This window comes from Cydia strobilella, chromosome 25 (assembly GCF_947568885.1).
Source record: "Cydia strobilella chromosome 25, ilCydStro3.1, whole genome shotgun sequence".
Classification (NCBI taxonomy): domain Eukaryota; kingdom Metazoa; phylum Arthropoda; class Insecta; order Lepidoptera; family Tortricidae; genus Cydia; species Cydia strobilella.
In genome coordinates, this window is record NC_086065.1 from 4,524,620 (window position 1) to 4,547,535 (window position 22,916).

The following is a 22,916-nucleotide window of genomic DNA, read 5'->3' on the forward strand; positions in this document are numbered from 1 at the left end:
TAGTTATCAAGATAAAGTTTTTAACCCCTTTTTCACCACCATGGGGGATGAATTTTTAAAATCGCTGAAAGTAATTTTCTTGCTTTTTAATATAATAACGTTTTGCAAAGTTTTAAGTTCCTAGCTTAAAATAAAATTTGCACCCCAAGACAAACTTTCATCCCCTTTTAAGGGGTTAAATTTCCAAAAACGTCAAAATTAGTTTTTTTGTAATCGTCTATTATACCTTTCTAAGAAGTTTCAAAGCATTTGTAATGGATTCAAACTTTCAACCCCCTTTTAACCCTGTTAGGGGACGAATTCTTGAAAACGCTAAAATCACTTTTCCTGTATTATAATAATATGCCCATTATACAAAGTTTCAAGTAACGCACTCAAAAAAAATTGATCTCCATACAAACTTTCAACCTCTATTTCACCTCCTTAGGGGATGAATTTTCAGAAACGCTGATTTTAGTTTTCTTGTATTTCAATAATATATCTTCTTACGAAGTTTCAAATTGCTAGCTTAAAATAAATCTTGAACCCCATACAAACTTTCATCCCCTTTTTAACCCCTTTAGGGGTAAAATTTCTCAAATTTTTATAGCCTATAACCTGGCCGTGGATTTTTTCGACAGATTAGTAAAGTTTGCATCAAAATCCGTTCAGCCGTTTTCATTAGTTGCGCGGTCAAATAAACAGACAAACAGATAAACAGATAAACAGATAAACAGACAAACAGATAAACAGACAAAAATTCTAAAAACTGTTGGAATGTGTTCTGTTATCGATTCTAAGTATCCCCAGCCAATTTTTTTTCGAATATCTTCCATGTACAGACTTTTGACCCTCTTCCGCTTTATTATATGTATAGATTAATAAATTACTACAGTACTATTTCATTCAAAACCTACTTGTTTCCTTAAGAAAATGAAGCCGTTTCAAAAACGTTTTATTATCGAATTGGCCTCAAGATACATTTGTGATCAATCTTTTAGTTCAAAATAGTTCAAACACTACTCATATACAGAATGATTTCAGGGTCGTAATCCAAAACCACATTTTCTGACTGTAAATGATCCACATTAGCATATAGGTAATATTTGATTAAAAGATAATTAGTTTAACTATTCTTATTTTTCAAGTAAAATTAATATTATACTTACTAAGTAATCATGGTCACCCTATGACTTTTAACATACGCTGTATGGAAAGCGACACGACGTCGCATTAAGTAGGGTGACCAAATTGTATACAAAAATGTTTTTTTCTACTTGTCATCTGAAAAATAATCATCATTATTGGTGATAAACATTAATTAACAACGTTATTAGTCATCTTTGAATTCTGTATGATGTCTTGTTCTCTTGCTACACGACCCCGATATTTATTTTATTTATTTATTTTATTATTCAAATCAGCTACACACACACAGTATTACATACACAGTATTACAGTATTACTATTAAGGCACTGCGAACTACAAAAACAAATAAAAATACAAAGATACAATTATGCAATACAATTTAAGTATTTAAGATTTGGACGACGACATAACAGCGTGGCTCCGTTACGTCGTCTGACTTAGTGTAGAATACGGCAAGTTGTCCCGGAACCACCGAAACACAACACCCTTCGGCCAGAAGTCCGCGCTAGCGATGGTGTCCTGCAGCGGCCGCGGCACGCGCACCACAAACCCTGTCACCCTATATCACCCTGTATACATAATCAAAACTCTTTGAGTAATTGCAACATTCCGCTAACCAATTCGACTATGCTACGTATGCAAATGCGCATTGCTGCATAATGTTGCAGTCTAGTCGCCATTATGGATTTCTTGGCCTTGGCAGGTTTCTTAGGGTTCCGTATATAAACCGTAAAAACCCGTTTTTTTTAGTGAAAACGCGTTTTACCTAGGCTTCGTTTACCTATCCTCCTATCCGACTAGATAGGTAAAACGCGTTTTACCTATCTAGTCGGGTTATTCCCACTAGTTACCACCAAGTTGTTACCAGTGTTAACTACTGGGAATTTTTTCCCACCTTTTACCACTGGTAACTACTGGGAATTATTTTTCCCAGTAGTTACCACAGGTAATAGGTGGGAATTTTTATTTCTAGCCATAGTGAAGGCATGACGACTAAGGGAACTGAGGGAGGAGCGTGTGGGGGGCGTAAATACCAAGTTTTTAAACGGGAGCCCTAATCACGCCCCCCAGTGAGCATTTTAAGCTTATTTATTTCTCTATGGCCAGATATATCATGAGATTCATACGCAGTCAAGCCTCCACGTTGTTGGATTATCAAAAGTTATGTCAATTATAATTTACATTGCGAATTAAGGTTCTCCGGCAAACTCGGTTCTCCATACAAACGTAGTTCCGCTCTCATTTTAAAACGACTAGCTAGATTGCTCTGAAACTTTGTACTTATAATAAGATAAGGTATATCTATGTCTGTAATTGGTTTATGTAGCTTCAGATACCATAGTTAAAAATTTCTAATCTAATCCGTTCTCTAATTCGTTTGTTTTATAAACTGGAGCTATACGTCTGCGAGCGATACTCCATTTTTATATTAAAGGAAAAAAATTAAAAAAAAACCTTTAATATAAAATTTGGAGCTATATAAACTAATTTCAGACCTAGATATACCTCATGTCATTGTATGTGCAAAGTTTCATTACAATCCAACACGTAGTTTTAAAATGAGTGCGGAACTACGTTTGTACGGGAAGGTGCAATTCGGCCGAGCTTGCCGGGGACTCTTAAAGGGTTTAACATTTCAAATTTCAAAAAACATTTTCGCAATAATCCATGTTTCGTATGGCAAGTAGATTAAATACGTAAAGCGCAACCTACAAACTTGATCTAAATATAACTGTAGGAAACCGAACCGGGCACTTATATACCAGTAACAATAATAGCGGCCTAGACTGCTAGAATAGCTGGGCTGGACTGTAGGCCGAGACCCGATCGCTTCATTATCGTTCTCGTTATTATTCAGAGCAAGATGGAATATGGTTCAGTAACCAGAATTCTTAGACCCTGTCGCTCTCCATTAAGAAAGACTGTGATCAATAACGACCGGTCTGGCCTAGTGGGTAGTGACCCTGCCTGTGAAGCCGATGGTCCTGGGTTCGAATCCCGGTAAGGGCATTTATTTGTGTGATGAGCACAGATATTTGTTCCTGAGTCATGGATGTTTTCTATGTATTTAAGTATTTATATATTATATATATCGTTGTCTGAGTACCCATAACACAAGCCTCCTTGGGCTTACCGTGGGACTTAGTCAATCTGTGTAAGAATGTCCTATAATATTTATTTATTTATTTATTATTATTTAATAACAGATTATTCTAATAATATGTATTAAACTAATGATTAAAAAAAACTCCGCGCGTCTGACTTGCACACACACATTCACTTGAGATGTTTATTTTTTATTTATTAACTATAGAGCATTTTATCAGAAAACCACTTCCAAACACGTTTGACTTTTCTAAAGTTGCTAGAGTGACGATTTTAGGTCTGGACTTTTTTTTATATGTAATAGGAAGCAAACGAGTAGACGAGCCGCCTGATGGGAAGCAGTCATCTAAACACAAATCGACTTAGGCACAACTGGTGTAATGCTCTTATTTGGAACGAATATCAAATAACCTATCAAATATATCAACAACCTCTCGCACTAAAACTAACTAGAACAACTTAGCATTTCACAAGGTTTTAGAACAAGCGATATGTCGAGAATATGAGATATATACTCAAAAAGGAAACTCATTAATACATTTCCTTAATTTGAAGTATTAATTATGATTTTATTATTCAAGTATTTAGTAAAAGGCGTTGCCTTCGGTCGCCCTTTGGAAGTAATTACTAATTAGATGTGATTATAGCTCTTATGGGGTTAATGGTTAATGAAAATGTTACAGTAGTTGACCCAGAATCATGACCAGTCACTTACTGCACTGGCTCAGTGACCCAAAAAGGATCTTGGCCTCCGACACAAGAGAGCGCCACTCTGCACCACTTCACGCTACTTGGGTATTCCGAGGGCGGACAGGTCTTTTAGGGCTTCGTCACTCCACCGTTATCTGGGACGCCCAGACGGACGCTTTCCACCTGGGTGCCACACATACGCCCTTCTCACAGCACGATCCTCTCCCATCCTCTTCAGGTGACCAAGCCAGCGGAGTCGTGTGGCTTTGATCTCGCCAGTTATATTGGGCACCACAACCAGCTTGTCTAGCTCCCTATTCTTCCTGCGCCTCCAAGTTCTATCTTCATCTCCGATAGGCCCCAGAATCTTCCGCCAGATTTTCCTCTCCGCCGCTAAGCCCTCCCATCTCTCACTCAACCCCACTCAGTGAAGTAAAATTAATATTCGCTATTTTGCCCCAATAGTCCGTCTATGGTAACTTTGCATCGACTCATTATAAACGGCATATTTCCATTTTTTTCTTACTCCGAAGTTCGAATTATTAGCACGTCACTCTATTATGTGTGAACGGCACGTCTGAACACGCGTCATGCCGGTCATGCGTCATTAATGTGAGTAAGTTGCTTAAAAACTGTACTGATTGTACTAAAAATTGCCGGCAAACGTCCGTCAATCTGCTGTCGCGGGGCGAGGTAATTCGATTCGGGGCGGGTCGGTGCGTGGCCGTTCTGTATGATAATACTATTACTTATTCTGTGCTTCTGTTCTGAAGGCAATAAAATGTAGATCAATTATCTACTATAACTTTTTCTAACAGAATAATTTCACCGCAAGTAAATAATTAGCTAAATAAACTTAAGGTTACGATATATTCGTGAACAGTACGTACATTTCATTCGATAGCGTGACGCGACTTACGCGTTCGCGTTAAGTGTCGTTATGTATGGGATTTTGAGTTCCCAAAACGTCCCGCTTGGCGCGCTGTTCAAAATCCCATACAAAACTAGACATAATGCAAACGCGAGCGCACGTCACGCTATCGAATGAAATTTACTCTAGGGGTTCAGTAGATCCGCGCCGATACTAGTCGCAGGCCCAATATTACAGGGTTCTGTGTTTCACTTTTATTGAACTGAAATTTGAACTTTATCACAGTGACATTAAGTCGAATTTTAACTATCTTGAAAATGTAACATAGAACCTTGTAATATTAGGGCAGCATAGTGTAATGCAACCACGTGAATAAAAATGTAAAACCAGGACCTTACACCACTCAGTTAACATTGAAAATCGCATGGAATACACTAAACCTACGGACCAATTCTTATCATGTACGGTTACCGCATTCGAGTCAGCGTGAGGTGAATATTGTCACAATAGTGTATTTGCAGCTTTTACAATCGACTGGGAGATATCCCCAGTATAACATGATCCCTAGATTTTTAAACTCTTAAGCAACGAGTGCTGGGTGGCTACCCAGGACCGGAGTCAGTGGAAGAATATGATTCGAACCCTACACCCCAGCAGAGTGTAACAGGATGAAAAGGGTGTTCATCCTCTTTTTTTTTCGCGATTTCGGGGTTGGTCCCATAGTAAAAGTTAATCATTATTATCCAAAAACCTCCCTGGCAACGGGAATGCACTTATTTTTTAGCCACCGTGTATATAGCAAGCAAGTATTTTTTTCTAATAAAAGACAAAATCTTGCACGAAAAAAACTGCCGGTGCCTAAGGTGGATTCTCAACAACATTATCAGATGCCAGACTTGTACTGGCCTCCAGTAAACTTTGTGAACAACCACTGTGATTTATGCATTGTGACATGAACCAGTTAAAAAACAAATGAAATAGGTGATGACATGTGTGTCAAAGCTATAAGGAACACAGCCTTTTTTGACACCATCTTTCTTCATGACATTTCTTTTCATTCAAGTTGCTCAATGTTTTAGCCAGCTTGTGTATAGAAGGAAGGTTAAATGCGTATATAAGTTAAAGCGCAGCTTGCAGCTTAAAAACTGGGGTCAAGGTTCAAACCCCGACTCGTAAAAATGAGGTTCTGTTCCTGATATAATACTCATCTGTCAGTGTCAAAAGTGACATTTCCTCAACCAAAAATGACCTACAAGAAAAGGGCTGTGCCCAGCAGTGTGACAGGCAGACGGACAGATGGACAGAGGACTCACAGAGGAGAGGAGTAATAGGGTCCCGTTTTTAACCTTACGGAACCCTAAAAAAAACGTAACTTTTGAGCGAAGTAAAACTTCTTATAGCTTATAGGTATTACCTGCTATAAATGTGCCAAATGTCTTGTGTGTGGGTGATTTTAATGGGATGATCTTAATGGGATGATCTAAAAATATGTATAAATGTGTGTACCGTCACGGTACTATTACCGTCTAGCGTCAAACACCTACGTTGATTTTGGCAAATGAGGTATCAGTCAATTCGATTATATAAGACGGATTACATTTTTGGCCGACCATACCTATTACGGACTATAGTTTAGGCCCATATTGAATAGGAGATTTTTTTACGAATAAACGTTATTATTTATTTATTTATTTAATCTTTATTGCACAAAAGAAAACCTTACAGTACAAAAGGCGGACTTAATGCCATAAGGCATTCTCTACCAGTCAACCTTAAGGCTAAGCAGAGAAATTGTGGGCGGTGCTACAAATACAACAGCAAAAATAAAATAAAAATAACATATAATCACATATATACAAATATAATATACATATATACTATATATAATATATATATAAATAACGACGAGACCCATTATGAAACTAATAAAAATACACTAAGAAACTTTCTTTCCGCTAGCATAGAAAGCACGTAAGGATTTTTTGAACGTGAACTTATTTGGCGCATTTTTTATGTTAAAAGGAAGTCCGTCGTTATTATAGCCAAGTATCCCATGAAGAGTTCCTTTACCTCTGTAGTGAATTGAAAAACAGTACGTGTAGGTAATTTTTTTTAAATATGTAGGTATAGGTAAAATTTTCTCTACTGAGCTCGTTCACTTACCTGTACTAACAATGGCATTCTGTTAAACAAAAGCCATTATTTCTTTTAAGGGAGCGCGTGGCCATTGTGCCTGAGCGCGTGGCTATTGTGTGTGAGCCTCAGGCAAAAAGGACACGCGCTCGCACAAAATAAATAATGGCTTTTGTTTAACAGAATGCCATTGTTAGTACAGTTACAGTTCAGTACAGTTTTTACTATACATTTCACTTTTTTTTTTTCAGATTAGGAAATTATTGTCAGAATCACACTCTTTCGATCCTAACATAGAGAAGAAAGTGCCCCAATATATCCATACATTTTTCATTTCTCCCATTCTATTACACTATTACATACAAAGTCTATGAAAAAAGATAACGGAATGGTAAACAAATCTTGTCATATCACATTTCTGGAACTAGCATATCTTGAAATGCGTCGCGCGACTTGACATGTGAAGCGAAAGCGCGCTAGTCGTGCTGTTGTCTTAAGTTATTACCTAGATACCGAGTCACTAGGGTAAACAACCTTTGCAATTCTAGTTCGGAGGCGGAATCTGTCGGAACGCGGGAAGGCCGACCAGCTGACGCCATACCCTGCCGCTGTTACAAGGACGAAACTGGCTAACTATATCTATTATTTATTCTCTCTATTAGATCCGCAGGAGAACTAAAGTTATCGACATATTTCAGAGAATTGCCAGACTTAAGTGGCAGTGGGCGGGCCACATTGCTCGCAGAACCGATGGCCGGTGGGGCAGAAAGTTTCTCGATTAGCGACCACGTAGACGCAGCGTGGGAAGGCCCCAGACTAGATGGACCGACGATCTGGTTAGTCGCGGGAAACCGTTGGTTGAGGGCAGCAAATGACCATTCGTTCTAAAGATCCTTGCGGGAGGCCTTTGTCCAGCAGTGGACGTCTTTCGGCTGAGATGATGATGATGACTTCTTTCTGTTTTGGAAATGATATACTAGTGTCTCTGTGAGCTATGGAGCTCACAAACCAAAAAACTCCAACTAAATCTACAAAAAAACATATAGGTACCTAATTATCGAACCTGTAGGCCGAGCACATGATTGGCGCGACAGTATCTCGCCGCGAGATAGACTACCCGTCTTTTACTAACTGTATGAATTAAAGGGGGACGGGTAGTCTATGTCGCGGCGAGATACTCTCGCGCCAATCATGTGCTAGCCCGGCTGCTCCCCAAACTTCACGACAATCAGTAGAGAAATGCGACCAGTACCCGTACCATGAGTCACTAACATAATATATTATAGTCAGTAATACGTGGCAAGGGTAGTGTAGAGGAAAACAGCTGGACAGACAGTAGTTAATGTACGGATGTATGTTGCAGCTTCGTAAGCAGTCGGTAGCCTACTAGTTCCGGGTTCGAATCCTAGTAAGGGCATTTATTTGGATGTTTGTCACAAATATTTGCTCCTGAGTTATGGTTTTTTTACAGTTTAAAATGACCCGTATACGATATCATGATTACCACAGATTGCTCCTGAGAAAACTATTGGTATACCTATACTCGTAGTTTTTAACCGACTTCAAGATTTCAAAAGGAGGAGGCTATCAATTCGGTTGTTTTTTTTTTTTTTACTATAAAGTACTACGCCATACATTTTCTATGCAAGAAATAAATGAGCTTTCCATACTATTTCCTAGTTAATTATTTCGTAGTTTAAAAAAAAACCGGCCAAGTGCGAGTCGGACTCGCGCACCGAGGGTTCCGTACTTTTTAGTATTTGTTATAGCGGCAACAGAAATACATCATCTGTGAAAATTTCAACTGTCTAGCTATCACGGTTCATGAGATACAGCCTGGTGACAGACAGACAGACGGACAGCGGAGTCTTAGTAATAGTTTCCCGTTTTTACCCTTTGGGTACGGAACCCTAAAAACAGACTATTGTACGAAATATCATTTGATATTTACAATTCGCTTTTCGGTGAAGGAAAACATCGTGAGGAAACCGGACTAATCCCAATAAGGCCTAGTTTACCCTTTGGGTTGGAAGGCCAGATGGCAGTCGCTTTCGTAAAAACTAGTGCCTACGCCAATTCTTGGGATTAGTTGCCAGACGGACCCCAGGCTCCCATGAGCCGTGGCAAAAAGCCGGGATAACGCGAGGAAGATGATGAGATAAGGTTAGGTCAGGATCACCGATAACCCAACAAAGCATAATCATACGTATTTATGTTTGTCTGATCTGATAATACGTAATTAGACATCTGACGACATACCCCGCCGCTATTGCGACTTGCAAGGGCGAAACGAATTGCTCTCAATATATTCATTAATTTATGCAATGCTTTTGCCCGCGACTTCTTCTGCGTAGAATTAGTATTTAGGGTAGCTTCTTTTTTTTGTCCAATCTGCTTTTTATTTCATTTCATTTCATTTTCATTTCATTTATTTATTTGCGTCAAACACATAAAAATGCATGCAAATATAATTTAAAAAAAAACAGATATCACAACAATACATATTAGAAATAATAATACACACACACACATCTTAAAATTAGACAGGTAAGTTTAAAGAATAAAACATTAATACAAGGATCACAAATAATAAAAACTATGTAAAATAAAAAACAATAATAATGTCAAATCAAATATCAAATTATTACAAAAGAACAAAATGCGTTAGATTAGTAATAAAAGAGATGTCAGGTACATTGGTCAAAAAACTTATCATAGTATTCATTTATGGAATAATAAGGACGGCTCAAGAAATATTCTTTAACTGCTTTGTCAAAAGTTTTAAAATCTACTATACTTTTAATTTCGTCAGTCAATAAATTGTATACTCTTATGGCAGTATTATTTAAGCTTTTATCAAAATTTACATAATGTGCTTCATTTAAGAGGAACCTATTTATAATTCGCAGTGTGTAATGGTTAATGGTCGCACCCTGTTCCGCGTACAAGTCTTTGTTGGTGAACACATAAACACATATCCTGTATAGGTACATAGAAATTACAGTCAAAATTTTGTTCTTTTATTGATTCCCTATACCAACTTCCTTATATCCTTATTTGAGACAATTCTTACTTCTAACGCCTTGATAAAATGTAAAGGCAATGATTCAATTTGAGCATTATATTATCTCACTTTCGGGGTGGAAGTGAGATAATTTTCACTCTCTTAAGGGACGATTTCCGGGATAAAAACTCTCCTATGTTCTTCTCCGGGACTCAAACTATATGTCAAATTTCAACTGAATCGGTTCAGCGGTTTAAGCGTTAAAAGGTAACACAGACAGACAGACAGACTTTCGCATTTATAATATTAGTATGGAATGGACAGTTAGGGCCGGAACAGACGGACTGCAATCCGACTGCAACTTGTGTGGGGACTGCAATCCGAATCCGACGTTGCAGTTGTCGTGCAGTCGGCGGGCAGTCCGACTGTAACGGTCCTTGGGCATTTTTATTTCCACACCTCATGGAACGGGACAGTCATCGGACTCATCGGACGAATTTTGATGTTTTCGAAAATATGAAGTTAAAAAACAGGCCAAGTGCGAGTCCGGCTCGCGCAAAACGGCAAAAAAATCACGTTTCTTGTATGGGAGCCCCACTTAAATATTTATTTTATTCTGTTTTTAGTATTTGTTGTTATAGCGGCAATAGAAATACATCATCTATGAAAATGTCAACTGTCTAGCTTATATCACGGTTCGTGAGATACAGCCTGGTGACAGACGGACAGACGGACAGACAGACAGCGGAGTCTTAGTAATAGGGTCCCGTTTTTACCCTTTGGGTACGGAACCCTAACAAGAAATATCACGGGAACTTTTTGAATGTTAGACTGATTGCCTCACAGTGCTAAGCAGAGAAGGGTTGGAATGTATACAAATACGTACTTTGCTCAGACACAGAAAGGAAGAGGGCTCTATCTACCTTTTGTAAGTGGAGTATGTGTACAGTCGAAGGCAAAAATATCGATCCAGACAAATGGCTCAAAAATATGTGAACACGACTTTATTGTCTAAGGTGTAAGTGTGTACACATGTTTTTGAAACTTTGGGAATGTATATATATTTATGCCCTTGACTGTACGAGTCCAAATTTATCTATCTATCTTAACTGTGCAATAAAGTTTAAAATAAAATAAATAAATAAAAGAAACAATGGCTTTTGTTTAACAGATTAGGGTTTTAGGTATATTTTTTACTGTGCAATAAAGTTTAAAATAAATAAATAAATAAAAGAAACAATGGCTTTTGTTTAACAGATTAGGGTTTTAGGTATATTTTTTACTGTGCAATAAAGTTTAAAATAAAATGAATAAATAAATAAAAGAAACAATGGCGTTTGTTTAACAGATTAGGGTTTTAGGTATATTTTTTACTGTGCAATAAAATTTAAAATAAAATAAATAAATAAATAAATAAAAGAAACGATGGCTTTTGTTTAACAGATTAGGGTTTTAGGTATATTTTTTACTGTGCAATAAAATTTAAAATAAAATAAATAAAAGAAACAATGGCTTTTGTTTAACAGATTAGGGTTTTAGGTGTAAAAATCATTTGAGGTAATTCACACTATAGACTGTCTAACCTGATAGACGGTCTTCCCCACATTGATCTTACTTTTTTCTCGCGGTTTTTATGGAAATTGCAATCGTCGAAGATTGCAAAAAGACATCCTGGCTGGATATCAACCAGCGCGAAAAAACAAGTGCAACCTAAAAACCAACTTAACTTTGCCGGTGGTGAAAATTCGAACTAAATTTCGCGGTACTATTTTGGCTTGACATATGAGCTGTAGCGCCACTGTCGATGGTAATTTTGAGTGGTGCTCTAAATGTCAGGGCGCGCGGTGAGACAGTTTTTTATTTGGATACAAGAGCTTCCTGCTCCACCCATCGGATCAGCACATTTGTACATACCTAAGCGCAGAGTTGAGGATGTTTAGAGGCGGCAAGGAAAAATAACTATTTTCATGTGCTCCTATTTTCAGGTTTATTTACGTTATCCGTTGTTTTCGCGCAAGAAGCGCTGGTGGCCTAGCGGTAAGAGCGTGCGACTTTCAATCCGGAGGTCGCGGGTTCAAGCCCCGGCTCGTACCACTAAGTTTTTCGGAATTTATGTACGAAATATCATTTGATATTTACCAGTCGCTTTTCGGTGAAGGAAAACATCGTGAGGAAATCGGACTGATCCTAACAAGGCCTAGTTCCCCCTCTGGGTTGGAAGGTCAGATGGCAGTCGCTTTCGTAAAAACTAGTGCCTACGTCAATTCTTAGGATTAGTTGTCAAGCGGATCCCAGGCTCCCAGGAGCCGTGGCAAAATACCGGGATAACGCGAGGAAGAAGAAGGATCTGTTGTTTTCGCAATTATTAATTAGTGTGAAAATGGTTTAATTCAAAATGGAAATTGTGTATATATCGCGTATGGTATAATTTTTTTCCGCGCCAAAGTTACACTATTCCAATTCGACAGTTTCGAGTGTGTGTGTGTGTGTGTTTGAGGTGGCCCACAGGACTAGGACAAACGGGTGAGGATCTTTTTTGATTTACGATTAATAAAATACAATTAATAATTACGAATAATTTTTTTTATCGAGAATTAATCACTGGTAGTGCCAATAAGTATAAATAATGACGATGTAGTCATAACAACAACACATAAATTTTGATAATTATTTGGGATAGGACTGAATAAAACTTAAGGCTAAAAACACTGTTTTTGTTGGACAAATGAGGCTTAACCCTTTTCACAAAAATTTGTATGTATGACGTTTATTAATAGGTAGCGTATTAGTCTTACAATTTATGTAATTTATGTTTGTCCTAAATCTGATATTGGTTTTTATTTGTTTTCAATTTTAATTACTACTTTACTATTGACGCTCTGATTCTTTACTTACAAGATTACCTTATTAGGTATCTAAGCTATATCAGCTTGCAATTTTTATTGCAATCATAAACCATTTTGTATTAGCTGATTTCATAAATGTAATTCATTTCTGTGGGAAAAAACATTATTAATATCAATCACGCATATAATTCCTAATTAGTCATATACAGAACACGGAAACTGATACCTACAATCAGCTCTAGCCCTTCCTATGCCCACAAAAAGATACTTTATCGTAGCAATGATTACTCGCCACTTTCAATACAGCAGTACAGCAACGCTCGTATAAAAGACCCAACGCACCGCTGGACAGCATTCAGTAGCTATCTAGCAGTCTGACAAGAAGTGCAAGATGAGATTTCTGGTAATTTTTCTTCTTAAAAAAACAAATAAAAGTGATAACGGGTTACGAAAATTAAAGTTAAACGAAAAACCTGAACGCACCCTTAAAGTTTTAAATGCTCGTTTTCGAACGCGTTCCAATTTTCCCGCGTAAATTTGACAAGTGTTTTTTTTTTCAAGTGTTCAAAGTGGCCAGTACTCCGTTATCATTTTACGTCAAATGCGGAAACCTTGCTACATCGAAAGCTGTTATTGTTGTTTTGGGATGTGATAAAAACTACATACCTACCTACATTTAATTGATTTGGCAAGGTTACATATAATTATTTTGCATAATATTCAATAGTGTCATAAAAACTGTTTTACTGCATTGTCATATGAACTGTAATAACATTTCGGAACTGATGTAGTGTTGTTTACGACTTGCATTATGCTAAGTACTTTATTTATACATATGTCAATCTGTCAATCAAGTTCGTTACATTTGTCACATTCCTATTTTAAATTTCATAGAACCGGTCTATTAAACTACTTTTAAAATAATATGAACTTGAGTTTTATAATTTATCTTATTTCATTGTTACTTTATAAATAATTAATTTACCAGGTTGCATTACAAGTAACTGTATTTAACTGTAAAAAAATAACTAAATAATTCAAATAACTATTTAAACGTAACTAGTTATTTATTTACAACCGTTACAATCAAACAATTACATCGTTATTTCAACTCCAATAAACATTCAAATAAAGAACACATCACTGGCCGTTTAAATTGACAGCTGCCATATATTAAATGCATTCGGATTAATTAAATCTGGACCTTAATAGGCGGTAATAAAGATTGTTATGGTCGCGTAATGACAATTGTATGTGAAGGTCGTGCATGCCCGCGACGATGTTCGCATATAAAATGGATCGAAAAGCGAGATACATAAATTGTATATACAGATGTCAATCCCAATGAAAAAATCACAATAGAAAAAGGAAAAATATATAAACATTTAGGCGTGATACATAATTAAAGAATTTAAATGGTTTCGTACAAGTACCTAGTGGAGATATGTCTTTTTGGTATTACGATATCTTTTTGTATTTACCAACTGGTGACAAATAGAGCATTTATTTTCTCAATATCTAAAAAATATAAATATTTCAAACCACATTGACCGAGGGATATATTAACATTATCAAACTTATAAAAAAAGTAGTTTTTTACACTTCACAAACGTATTCTTGTAGTCAAATACCAATCACAGAACCGTATTAACCGTTAAATGTGCAGTCGCCATCAGATATATTGGAGCTGCGAATGTGCTCAAAAATATCTAAACACGCACTCTAACGGCTTGACAATAAAGGCGTGTCCTGATATTTGTGAGCACCTTAGCCGCTTCGATATATCTGATGGCAACGTGCTATGTCTTCGCCATCTGGTAGAGTCAGACCAAGCTAACTTTTTAACAGACTTTGCGTTAACAAAATGAGGAAATTTCAGTTAGTTTTTTACTGCATATTTTTTAATAGGGAATATAACGCAAAACTCTGCGTAGGGGGCGCCACTATAACAAACTGTAAGCAAACCGCTTTGTTGCATCAATGTCATATTTATTCGTAACAAACAATCTGTGAAAACTTGCCAAAAAACTGTTTGAGGCACAGTACATAAGTTACTCTATGGTTTACGGTTTGTGCTAGTGCGGCCTCTGGTGGCAGAACATTGCAGTATTACTCCCTATTGTATCTAGTTCCATAAAGCTCCAACTTATTCTATTAGGTACTCGTAGTTACATTAATTGAGAAGAATCTAGAAGTGTTATTTAAAACGGGAATTTAATTACGAACCCATTAAAAATTACGTATCTTTGTAAAGACAAATGCCTTAATATAAATCGTACAACCAAAGATAGATATAACTCCGTAATAGATGGATACAGTCTAAGGAAAAAACGTGCCTCGAAAATCACGAAAATTTGATTACCGATCAGATGGCGCCACTAGTTTTGGCCTAGTCTCGTATAGAGGGCGTTGACTGTTTCGTTTGTTATTTATAATTTTAACGCATACCAGTGAAAGAACCTGGGTCAAATATAGAGACACCACTTATTGTAAGATTACCATCACTGTATGTACTACCTATATTTGCAAATAAAACATTTTGAATTTGAATTTGAATCATATAAAAATAATTAATGCAAATAAAAAAAACATTTATCCATATTTAAATACATTTTAACGTATTTTTATAAATCTTCATTTTTAGTTTTAAAGTATGTCGATAGATGGCAGTGAATTTAAAGTGGTTACAAAATTTACTATGACAGTACCGCTCTATCTTATTATATCCTCATTGGTACAACTTACGCATTGCAACATGACAACGAATTTACACGACAATTCCGACTGTCTGTTGCGAAATCGACCACGCCCTAGACTAAGAAATAGAACCAGTACCTAGGTAATAGTCTAGAACAACGTGAAGTTAGATTCGGTGGACAATAATTCTCATTTATAAGATAACTAGCGACCCGCCCCGGCTTCGCACGGGTAGTTCAACTAATTTACACAAAACCTTTACAAATTATACATATAAACCGTCCTCTTGAATCACTATTTTTTATTTTATTTTATTTACTTGGCTCACAAAACAAGTTACAGACAATTTCAGAAATTAATACAATGTTAGCATACAGTTCAGATCTAGACTATAACTCTAAGCATGTGTGCACAGAAGGATTAGAAGATTTAGTTACAATTTATTGCTAGGGAGGTGAGATGCCATTTCTACACAAGATTATGGACAGAAAAGTAAAATAAACAGTAGCAAGATCCAGTTTACAGAGTTGCGTGCGCTAGTAATTAATCTACCTAAGTCTAAAACTAAAACTAAATTATACTAAATATTTTCAATTAATTAATTAATCAAAAAGCGTTTACGGAAATTACAATTATGAACGCAGCCTATGGACACAAAATTTTGCGGATTTTATTTTTGAATGTGGGTAAGCTGCATTCAAATATATTATTTAAAAAAAAAATACTATTTAAAAAAAACCGCATCAAAATCCGTTGCGTAGTTTTAAAGATCTAGACATACAGACAGCGGAAAGCGACTTTGTTTTATAGTATCAATATACAATCTCCCTCCAATCTATATAAGTACTAAACAGTTACATACAGATCCCGCAATGACATAACGATGAGGTATGTTAAAAATCGCTCCTGTCAAAAGAACGTTATCAACACAAAACTGCGTTACGCAGTTATGAATACTGCAGGTTCAATTGATCGTTCTAGAATATTCCGCGTTCACGACTACCTATTTATACATTAAGAAATAAAAATGTATAATTCAAAAATACCGGCTGGTTTAAAATTCGATATTTTAAATAAAGCTGATTACAAAATTGTTAAAAAAGTGGCATATCGATTTGAATAGTTCTATCCGGTGATACCAAAGTATTGTAGGTACCACGCCCGATTTTTTTAAGTTAAAAAGACGAACATTATCAATTCTACGGTCGGTTCTAGTATCTACAGAAACCCTAGTGTAAATTTCATTCGTTTCATTATGTCTATTTTGTATGGGTGTTTAAACACCGCGCCAAGCGGGACGTTTTGAAAAGTCAAAATTACATATAAAATGACACTTAACGCAAACGCATATGTCACATCACGCTATAGAATAAAATGTACACTACGGGTACTGGATTTGAAAATCTATAGACGCTAATCACCGCGCATATTATGAAATTTTCATTCCAGAAAAGGAATTATTCGATCCCCATAAAAAAACAATTTTTTTTTTCGAAAATTTCCAATGTGCAAATTTCGCAATTATGGAAACTTCACGACGGCAGATCCATAACCGCGGAGCGTTAGAAACTAATACTTAATAAATTCTTAAAGTTTACCGTTGAATTGATATCAATTATTGAGATGGTAGAAATGCTAGCGACATTTATATATAGCTTAAAGTTTTTCAGATGTTTATTTTACTAACTATCCCCGTAATGAAATAAAACTATGAAAACGGATTATATCGCGTATATTGAATTTATAATACATCCCGACGTTTCGAACTCTTTACAGCGTTCGTGGTCAACGGGTGACCACGAACGCTGTAAAGAGTTTTATTTCATGAGTAACTATCGCGGTAACCGAAGACAATATTATATCCCCGTAATCTTTATCTAGACCAGAGCAAACAAATTTAGGCCATTGCCACAAGTTAAAAAGCTGTGCGATGTCGTCACATTCCTTTTCTGGGAAACAATACGTGTTTAAAATAAATCGGTTGCCATTACTGCCTTGCTGTTAAAGCCGTTCCATCGGTTTGCCGCTGTCACTGTCACATTTCGCAAGAAAGAACGGGAAAGATCATGCGCGCCAAGTGTCAATTTTGATCGAATGTCGATTTTTATTTATTTTAAAAACGTTACCTTACAATATCGAAATTCGAAAGCTATGAAATTACTATTTAAGTTAAAATTGTTTTTTCTTCTTTTTTTGTTTATAGTATTACATAATAAATAACCGAGTAAAGTTGGATTAAAAGTCCCGAGTTAGAGGTTACTTTGGGAATTAATTGTATCGAGCGAAGTGTCATAATTCGTGTATGCAATTAAAGATAATATAGTCAAGAACTACATATTTTTTTTTCACTTCTACGAATATTAACGCCTCTTAGAAAAACATGATTATATAAGGAGATTTTTCGCCTTCTGGCTCAGGGAACCGCCTTAAAGAAGGACATATGTAACAATACAACAGCACCAGAGAGACTTAAGGGCCACCTAACACTAGCGTCTTTTAGGCGTCGGCTTAGTCAGCGCTATGGCAAAATGGTGTCGCTGCGCAGTTGCGCCAACGTTGCGTCGAGCAGCAGTCATAAAGTTGACTTGACCCCGACCCTCGGGAGACGCTAATGTGGGGTCCCTCTAAGAAGAATAAATGCGCAGGGTACTCTAGCGTTGTCGTGGTAGAATGTTCGCGATCCTAGGACGCCCCCCCAAAGTGGGTTTAGTGGGTAGGCTCTTCCCCCCTCTTTTCTCAATGGAAAGAGCCGGGAGGTGAGAGTCCCACATACCCCCCATAATAGGCCCACCGTAGGTCAGGTCGATGCGTAACAGCATTCCCACACCGAGGAAAAAAAAGGGTACTCTGGCGTAATAATCGCCTATAAAACAAAATGTATTCCAGTAATTTAGACTTCAAGCAAAGAATATTCATTTTTTTATGAACATGAACAGCGCAATTTCTGTAAAATTGGTTAGAATTAGAATGATTTAAACTTGAGTAGGTACTACAGTCGCCTTCAGATATATCGGAGAGGCCGAGGTGCTCAAAAATATCTGAACACGCACTCTAACGCCTTGACAATAGAGACGTGTTCAGATATTTGTGAGCGCCTTGGCCGCTGCGATATATCTGATGGCGAGTGTACGTGATTATGAGGGGGCAACAGGTGTAAAAACATTAATTAATAGTAGAGAATTGCAATAGTGCTAATGTCAAAGAATATGCCATACATGTACGGACAAGTACTAGCGAAAGACACGATAGCTAAACAACAATAAACTAACTGGTGACCGAAGAGCTGGCGGCTTCCTCGCACAGTAAATCAATAAATATTATAGGACATTTTTACAAAAATTGACTAAGTCCCACGGTAAGCTCAAGAAGGCTTGTGTTGTGGGTACTCAGGCAACGATATATACATAGAAAACAACCATGACTCAGGAACAAATATCTGTGCTCATCACACAAATAAATGCCCTTACCGGGATTCGAACCCAGGACCATCGGCTTCACAGGCAGGGTCACTACCCACTAGGCCAGACCGGTCGTCAACCTCTGCATAATAATGAGGGCTACCGTTTTTGTGCTCACCAGTTGGCGCCACTGTAGATGTAGGTCCAGAAAAACAGATCTCAAAATTCTTCTATGCTTATTTTTATAAAATCAATACGTTCTAATATACACAAAGGTATTTTAACGTCTAAATGTGCCATTTTTACAACCTGTTTAATTTTGCATATATTTTAGGTTGCACTTTTTTTAAACCACTAACATTTATTGAGCTATATCTATTGTTTACCATAATTACTCAAAGATGGACAAAGATTTACCACGATTATGAATAACGAGTAAAAATTCCCGATAAAAAGGCTTGAAACCCCCAAAACTTCTATGCATTTGACATTTTGAAAGACCTCCATCTACACTTGCGCCCCTTGCGGCGAAATTAAACGCCGTAGCCCTGATTATGTAAATAAATGTTTTTTTCACAATGTGTTCATCCGTTCGAATTGGCCTGATGTATAGGTACTGATAATAACTGCTGCATGCGGTCGAATGCTGATAGCGACCCTGCGGCACCCCATCTAAGGCGGATTCGGCACTCGTTGGTGGTTTTAGACGGTAGTCCTCTGGTTAGTCCGTCATCCCTCCTGGTTCCCCCGGACCAGGTGGCATGCGTAAACGCATTTCCCCAACGTTAAAAAAAAAAAGGTACTGATAATAAAGATAATTCAACTGTGACTTATATAGGTATATTCCTTTGGGAGTAGCGTTTTAAACAATCGTATCATTACTGCAACCAATAATCAAAGCGCAATGCAAAGCAGTTTTGCCATAATGCAATTCGCCTATTAACTGTTGTAGTAACATTGCTGGATTCTTCGCTGAAATTGGGTTATTTTTTGTACGTATTGGACTTCAATTAACATAAATTTGGTTGTAATTTATGTATTGCTTTTTGTGTTGTTTGGTGTTAAGCAGTTTGATCGAAATTTGTTTAAGTTTAACAAATGCTAAGTAATGTAACGGTAGTAAGAGTACGTGTTTTTTATGGATTAACATTAGAAAAAAACTTTGAAGGCAAGGGGAGGAATTTTCCTTCATATATTTTTTTTTACTGTAAACAAAAAAAAAATGTTTTAGGATGTGCAACTCAAGCTCTTTCATAATGACCCCACTTGACCTAAAAACTAGACTTAGAAATTTAAAAAAAAAACAACTTCAATTCGAAAGCGTACTTCCCCAGGATTTTTAGCGATGTTACAGACAGACAGACGGACAAAGTCGCAAAATAAGGTTCCCTTTTTACCTTTTTGGTATAGAATCCTAAAAACCAATCGTCTCCAAGTCCACTAGATGTGACTCAAAAAAATCATTATTATTATTCGATAGAACATTGTAATCTTTCACCGTATAAAAGTAGAAAAATACGCAAAACGCAGTCGCACAATCAAATAAATTAAACGGTCTACTGAGTTAAGGAAGTACATAGTGCAATTGTAGCCTAATAATTAATACATAGAAGGATATTGCGAACGGATGTGATTCGAATGCTTAAATTTTTATGAACGTGTTTCCGTTTTAGCTGGTAATTAGATTAGTGGTTTGAATTTAGATGAGATTGAGTAATTGTTTATTGTAATGAGAAACTAATTCGTTAGTTATTTAAATTGATATTTATTTTGATCTTACTTTGCTTACAATTTGCTTAGCTCAATTTACTATGCATAATCTGTTCATTTTCAAACTTTATTTCGCAGCTAGCTGCCTTTTTGACCTGACTAAATTTTAAGCACAATCCATGGATAGCCATGGCGGGTATAACATAGGAGAGGAGGGCGGGAAGATAAGGATTATCCGTCGCAAGTTTCGTGCGACGCGCCATATCTTTATTTCCCTTCTAATTCCCTGAATAAACCTTTTAAGCCTTAACCACCACGTTTTCTTCCAGATCGCTTTCGCCGCCGTCCTCGGCTACGCCTCGGCCTCGGCCATCCTGCCTTTCGCGTACGGCATCAACGCCGGCGACGCGCAAGCGGCCGCCATTGACGCCAACGTGGCCGCGCAAGACCATGCGCGCGCGGCGCTGGAGGGGAATCTCAGGGCGAACGAAGCCGCCGTGCAGTGGAACACTGAGGCCGTTCGACAGAACGCGGAGGCCGCTAGGGACATCAATGAGAACGCTTACTGGAATGGCGTCGCCCATTCCCAGGTAAACATGTTTATTTATTTTATTATGCCTGACGTGGTGAAAAATTGCTAAAATATGTCGGAAAAAGTTGTAAGTTGGCTTCGAAGATGCTGGATTTAGCACATAAGTTGCCAATTAACTTTTAGATGACACGAGTCGCGATCCTTTATAGATATAAGATGCACTATGTTACAGAGTGCATCCATGAATTGAAAGCATGTCATAATTTTTTGAAGTTCCGATTCCGTCAAACTACTAAATGTTTGCACCTTTGAAATACCACTCGATAAAAACCCGAAAACACCACAAAGTTGACCAAACAAAATATAAAATTTCCTGATTTGATCAAACAAACAACCAAAATCAACAAAATGGTTCCATGATTCAAAACCGCTCGGATCCCAAAAAACAACTAGCATAATCAAACCTCTTAAACACATCTCAATTAATTTCAGAACGTCGTAGCCGCCGCCCAATCGCAAGCTGCCGCCCTGAACGGCGTCGCCGCCGCCCGCGCCGGTCAGTGGGGCGCCCACGTCGCGCCCTACGGCGCCGTAAGCGCCTGGGGCGCCCCCCTCCTCCACGGCGGTCTGGGCTACCATGGCGCCGGTCCGGGCTACCCTGGCGCCGGTCTGGGCATCCATGGCGCCGCTCTGCGCGCGTGGTAAAACCGCAAAACAACTGACGGTGCTAACCAGAGAATAGCCTTATGATGTTTTGTTTAAACATTCTAAAGGATTTGTCAACTAGAAGTTAATAAAGGCATTAAAATACGAGTGTGGATTTATGAAACGAGCGAAGTGAGTTTTATAAAAGGACCACACAAGTGTTTTAATGCCTAATTATATTTAGACCTTTGACACGCTCGATAAATCTCGATGCAGTAGCGATACAGTCATGAATACGCGGCTGTCAAAAGCGCGTATATATCGCTTTGTGTATCGCTTTTATAGCTATTTTTGATCAAGTTATGGTATGTTTATAGCAGAGCTCAAAACTGAACTCTAATAACAATTTTATAAAGTTAAAATCACTGTAAACTGCACCGTATTCGCAATTTGAGTACTAGTCCCATCTTTACTTAAATCGGACTATGTTCAGTCTATAGTGGACTTTATATCAATGTATATAAGATTCAAAACGTTTCTCTGGTTAGTTATACGTACGAACTGGATCTGATAGGAAACAATGATTGCTCAACGGAAAAACAAACGGTCTCATTTAGTAACTCTCTTTGTAGATACCCTAATGCCATCACTGCCAAAGTGTAAATAAATACACATTTTTAAGACGATTCTGACATTTTATTTGTCCTTTCCTTATCCCTTACCCTTTAGAATAGTAAGAAAGTCTTAGCTAATAGAAAAAAATAGCAATTTGCTTACTTAACACGATAAAAAATGAAACAAAACTAAAAACATTTTTACATGTCTCTGTTTGGCCCGATGGTTGACCGGTGGAGAATGCCATTAGGCATTAAGTCCGCCATTTGTACATAATTTTTAAGTTTTGTGCAATAAAACAAATAAATAAAAAACTTCACCATTATAAAAAGAAGAAAGAGACAGAATACTGTTTATTGGCACACCTCTGTAAAAGATACAGCTTAAAGAAAAACAATTTATTAATGATGGAGGCAGACAACAGGCGGTCTTATCGCTGAAGAGCAATCTCTTCCAGGCTTCTCTAACAGATTAAACGTGAAAGGTACAAAACACTGGCGTAATAAAGATAATTGTACCGTAGCGTTCTTTTTTTTTAAA

General features: G+C 37.3%; 2 protein-coding genes across 2 annotated transcripts in view; one reads left to right on the top strand and one right to left on the bottom strand.

Annotated features, from left to right (window-relative positions):
• Positions 1 to 22,916, bottom strand: part of LOC134752913 (WD repeat-containing protein 7) — a 162,002-nt gene that overhangs the window by 84,826 nt on the left and 54,260 nt on the right. The gene's annotated exons all lie outside the window — the stretch shown is intronic.
• LOC134752882 (cuticle protein 1-like) lies at positions 13,031 to 22,447 on the top strand. Its single transcript, XM_063688657.1, has 3 exons — positions 13,031 to 13,182; positions 20,914 to 21,174; positions 21,609 to 22,447. The coding sequence occupies exons 1-3, from the start codon at positions 13,171 to 13,173 to the stop codon at positions 21,819 to 21,821; spliced, it is 486 nt and encodes a 161-aa protein (XP_063544727.1). The 5' UTR covers positions 13,031 to 13,170; the 3' UTR covers positions 21,822 to 22,447.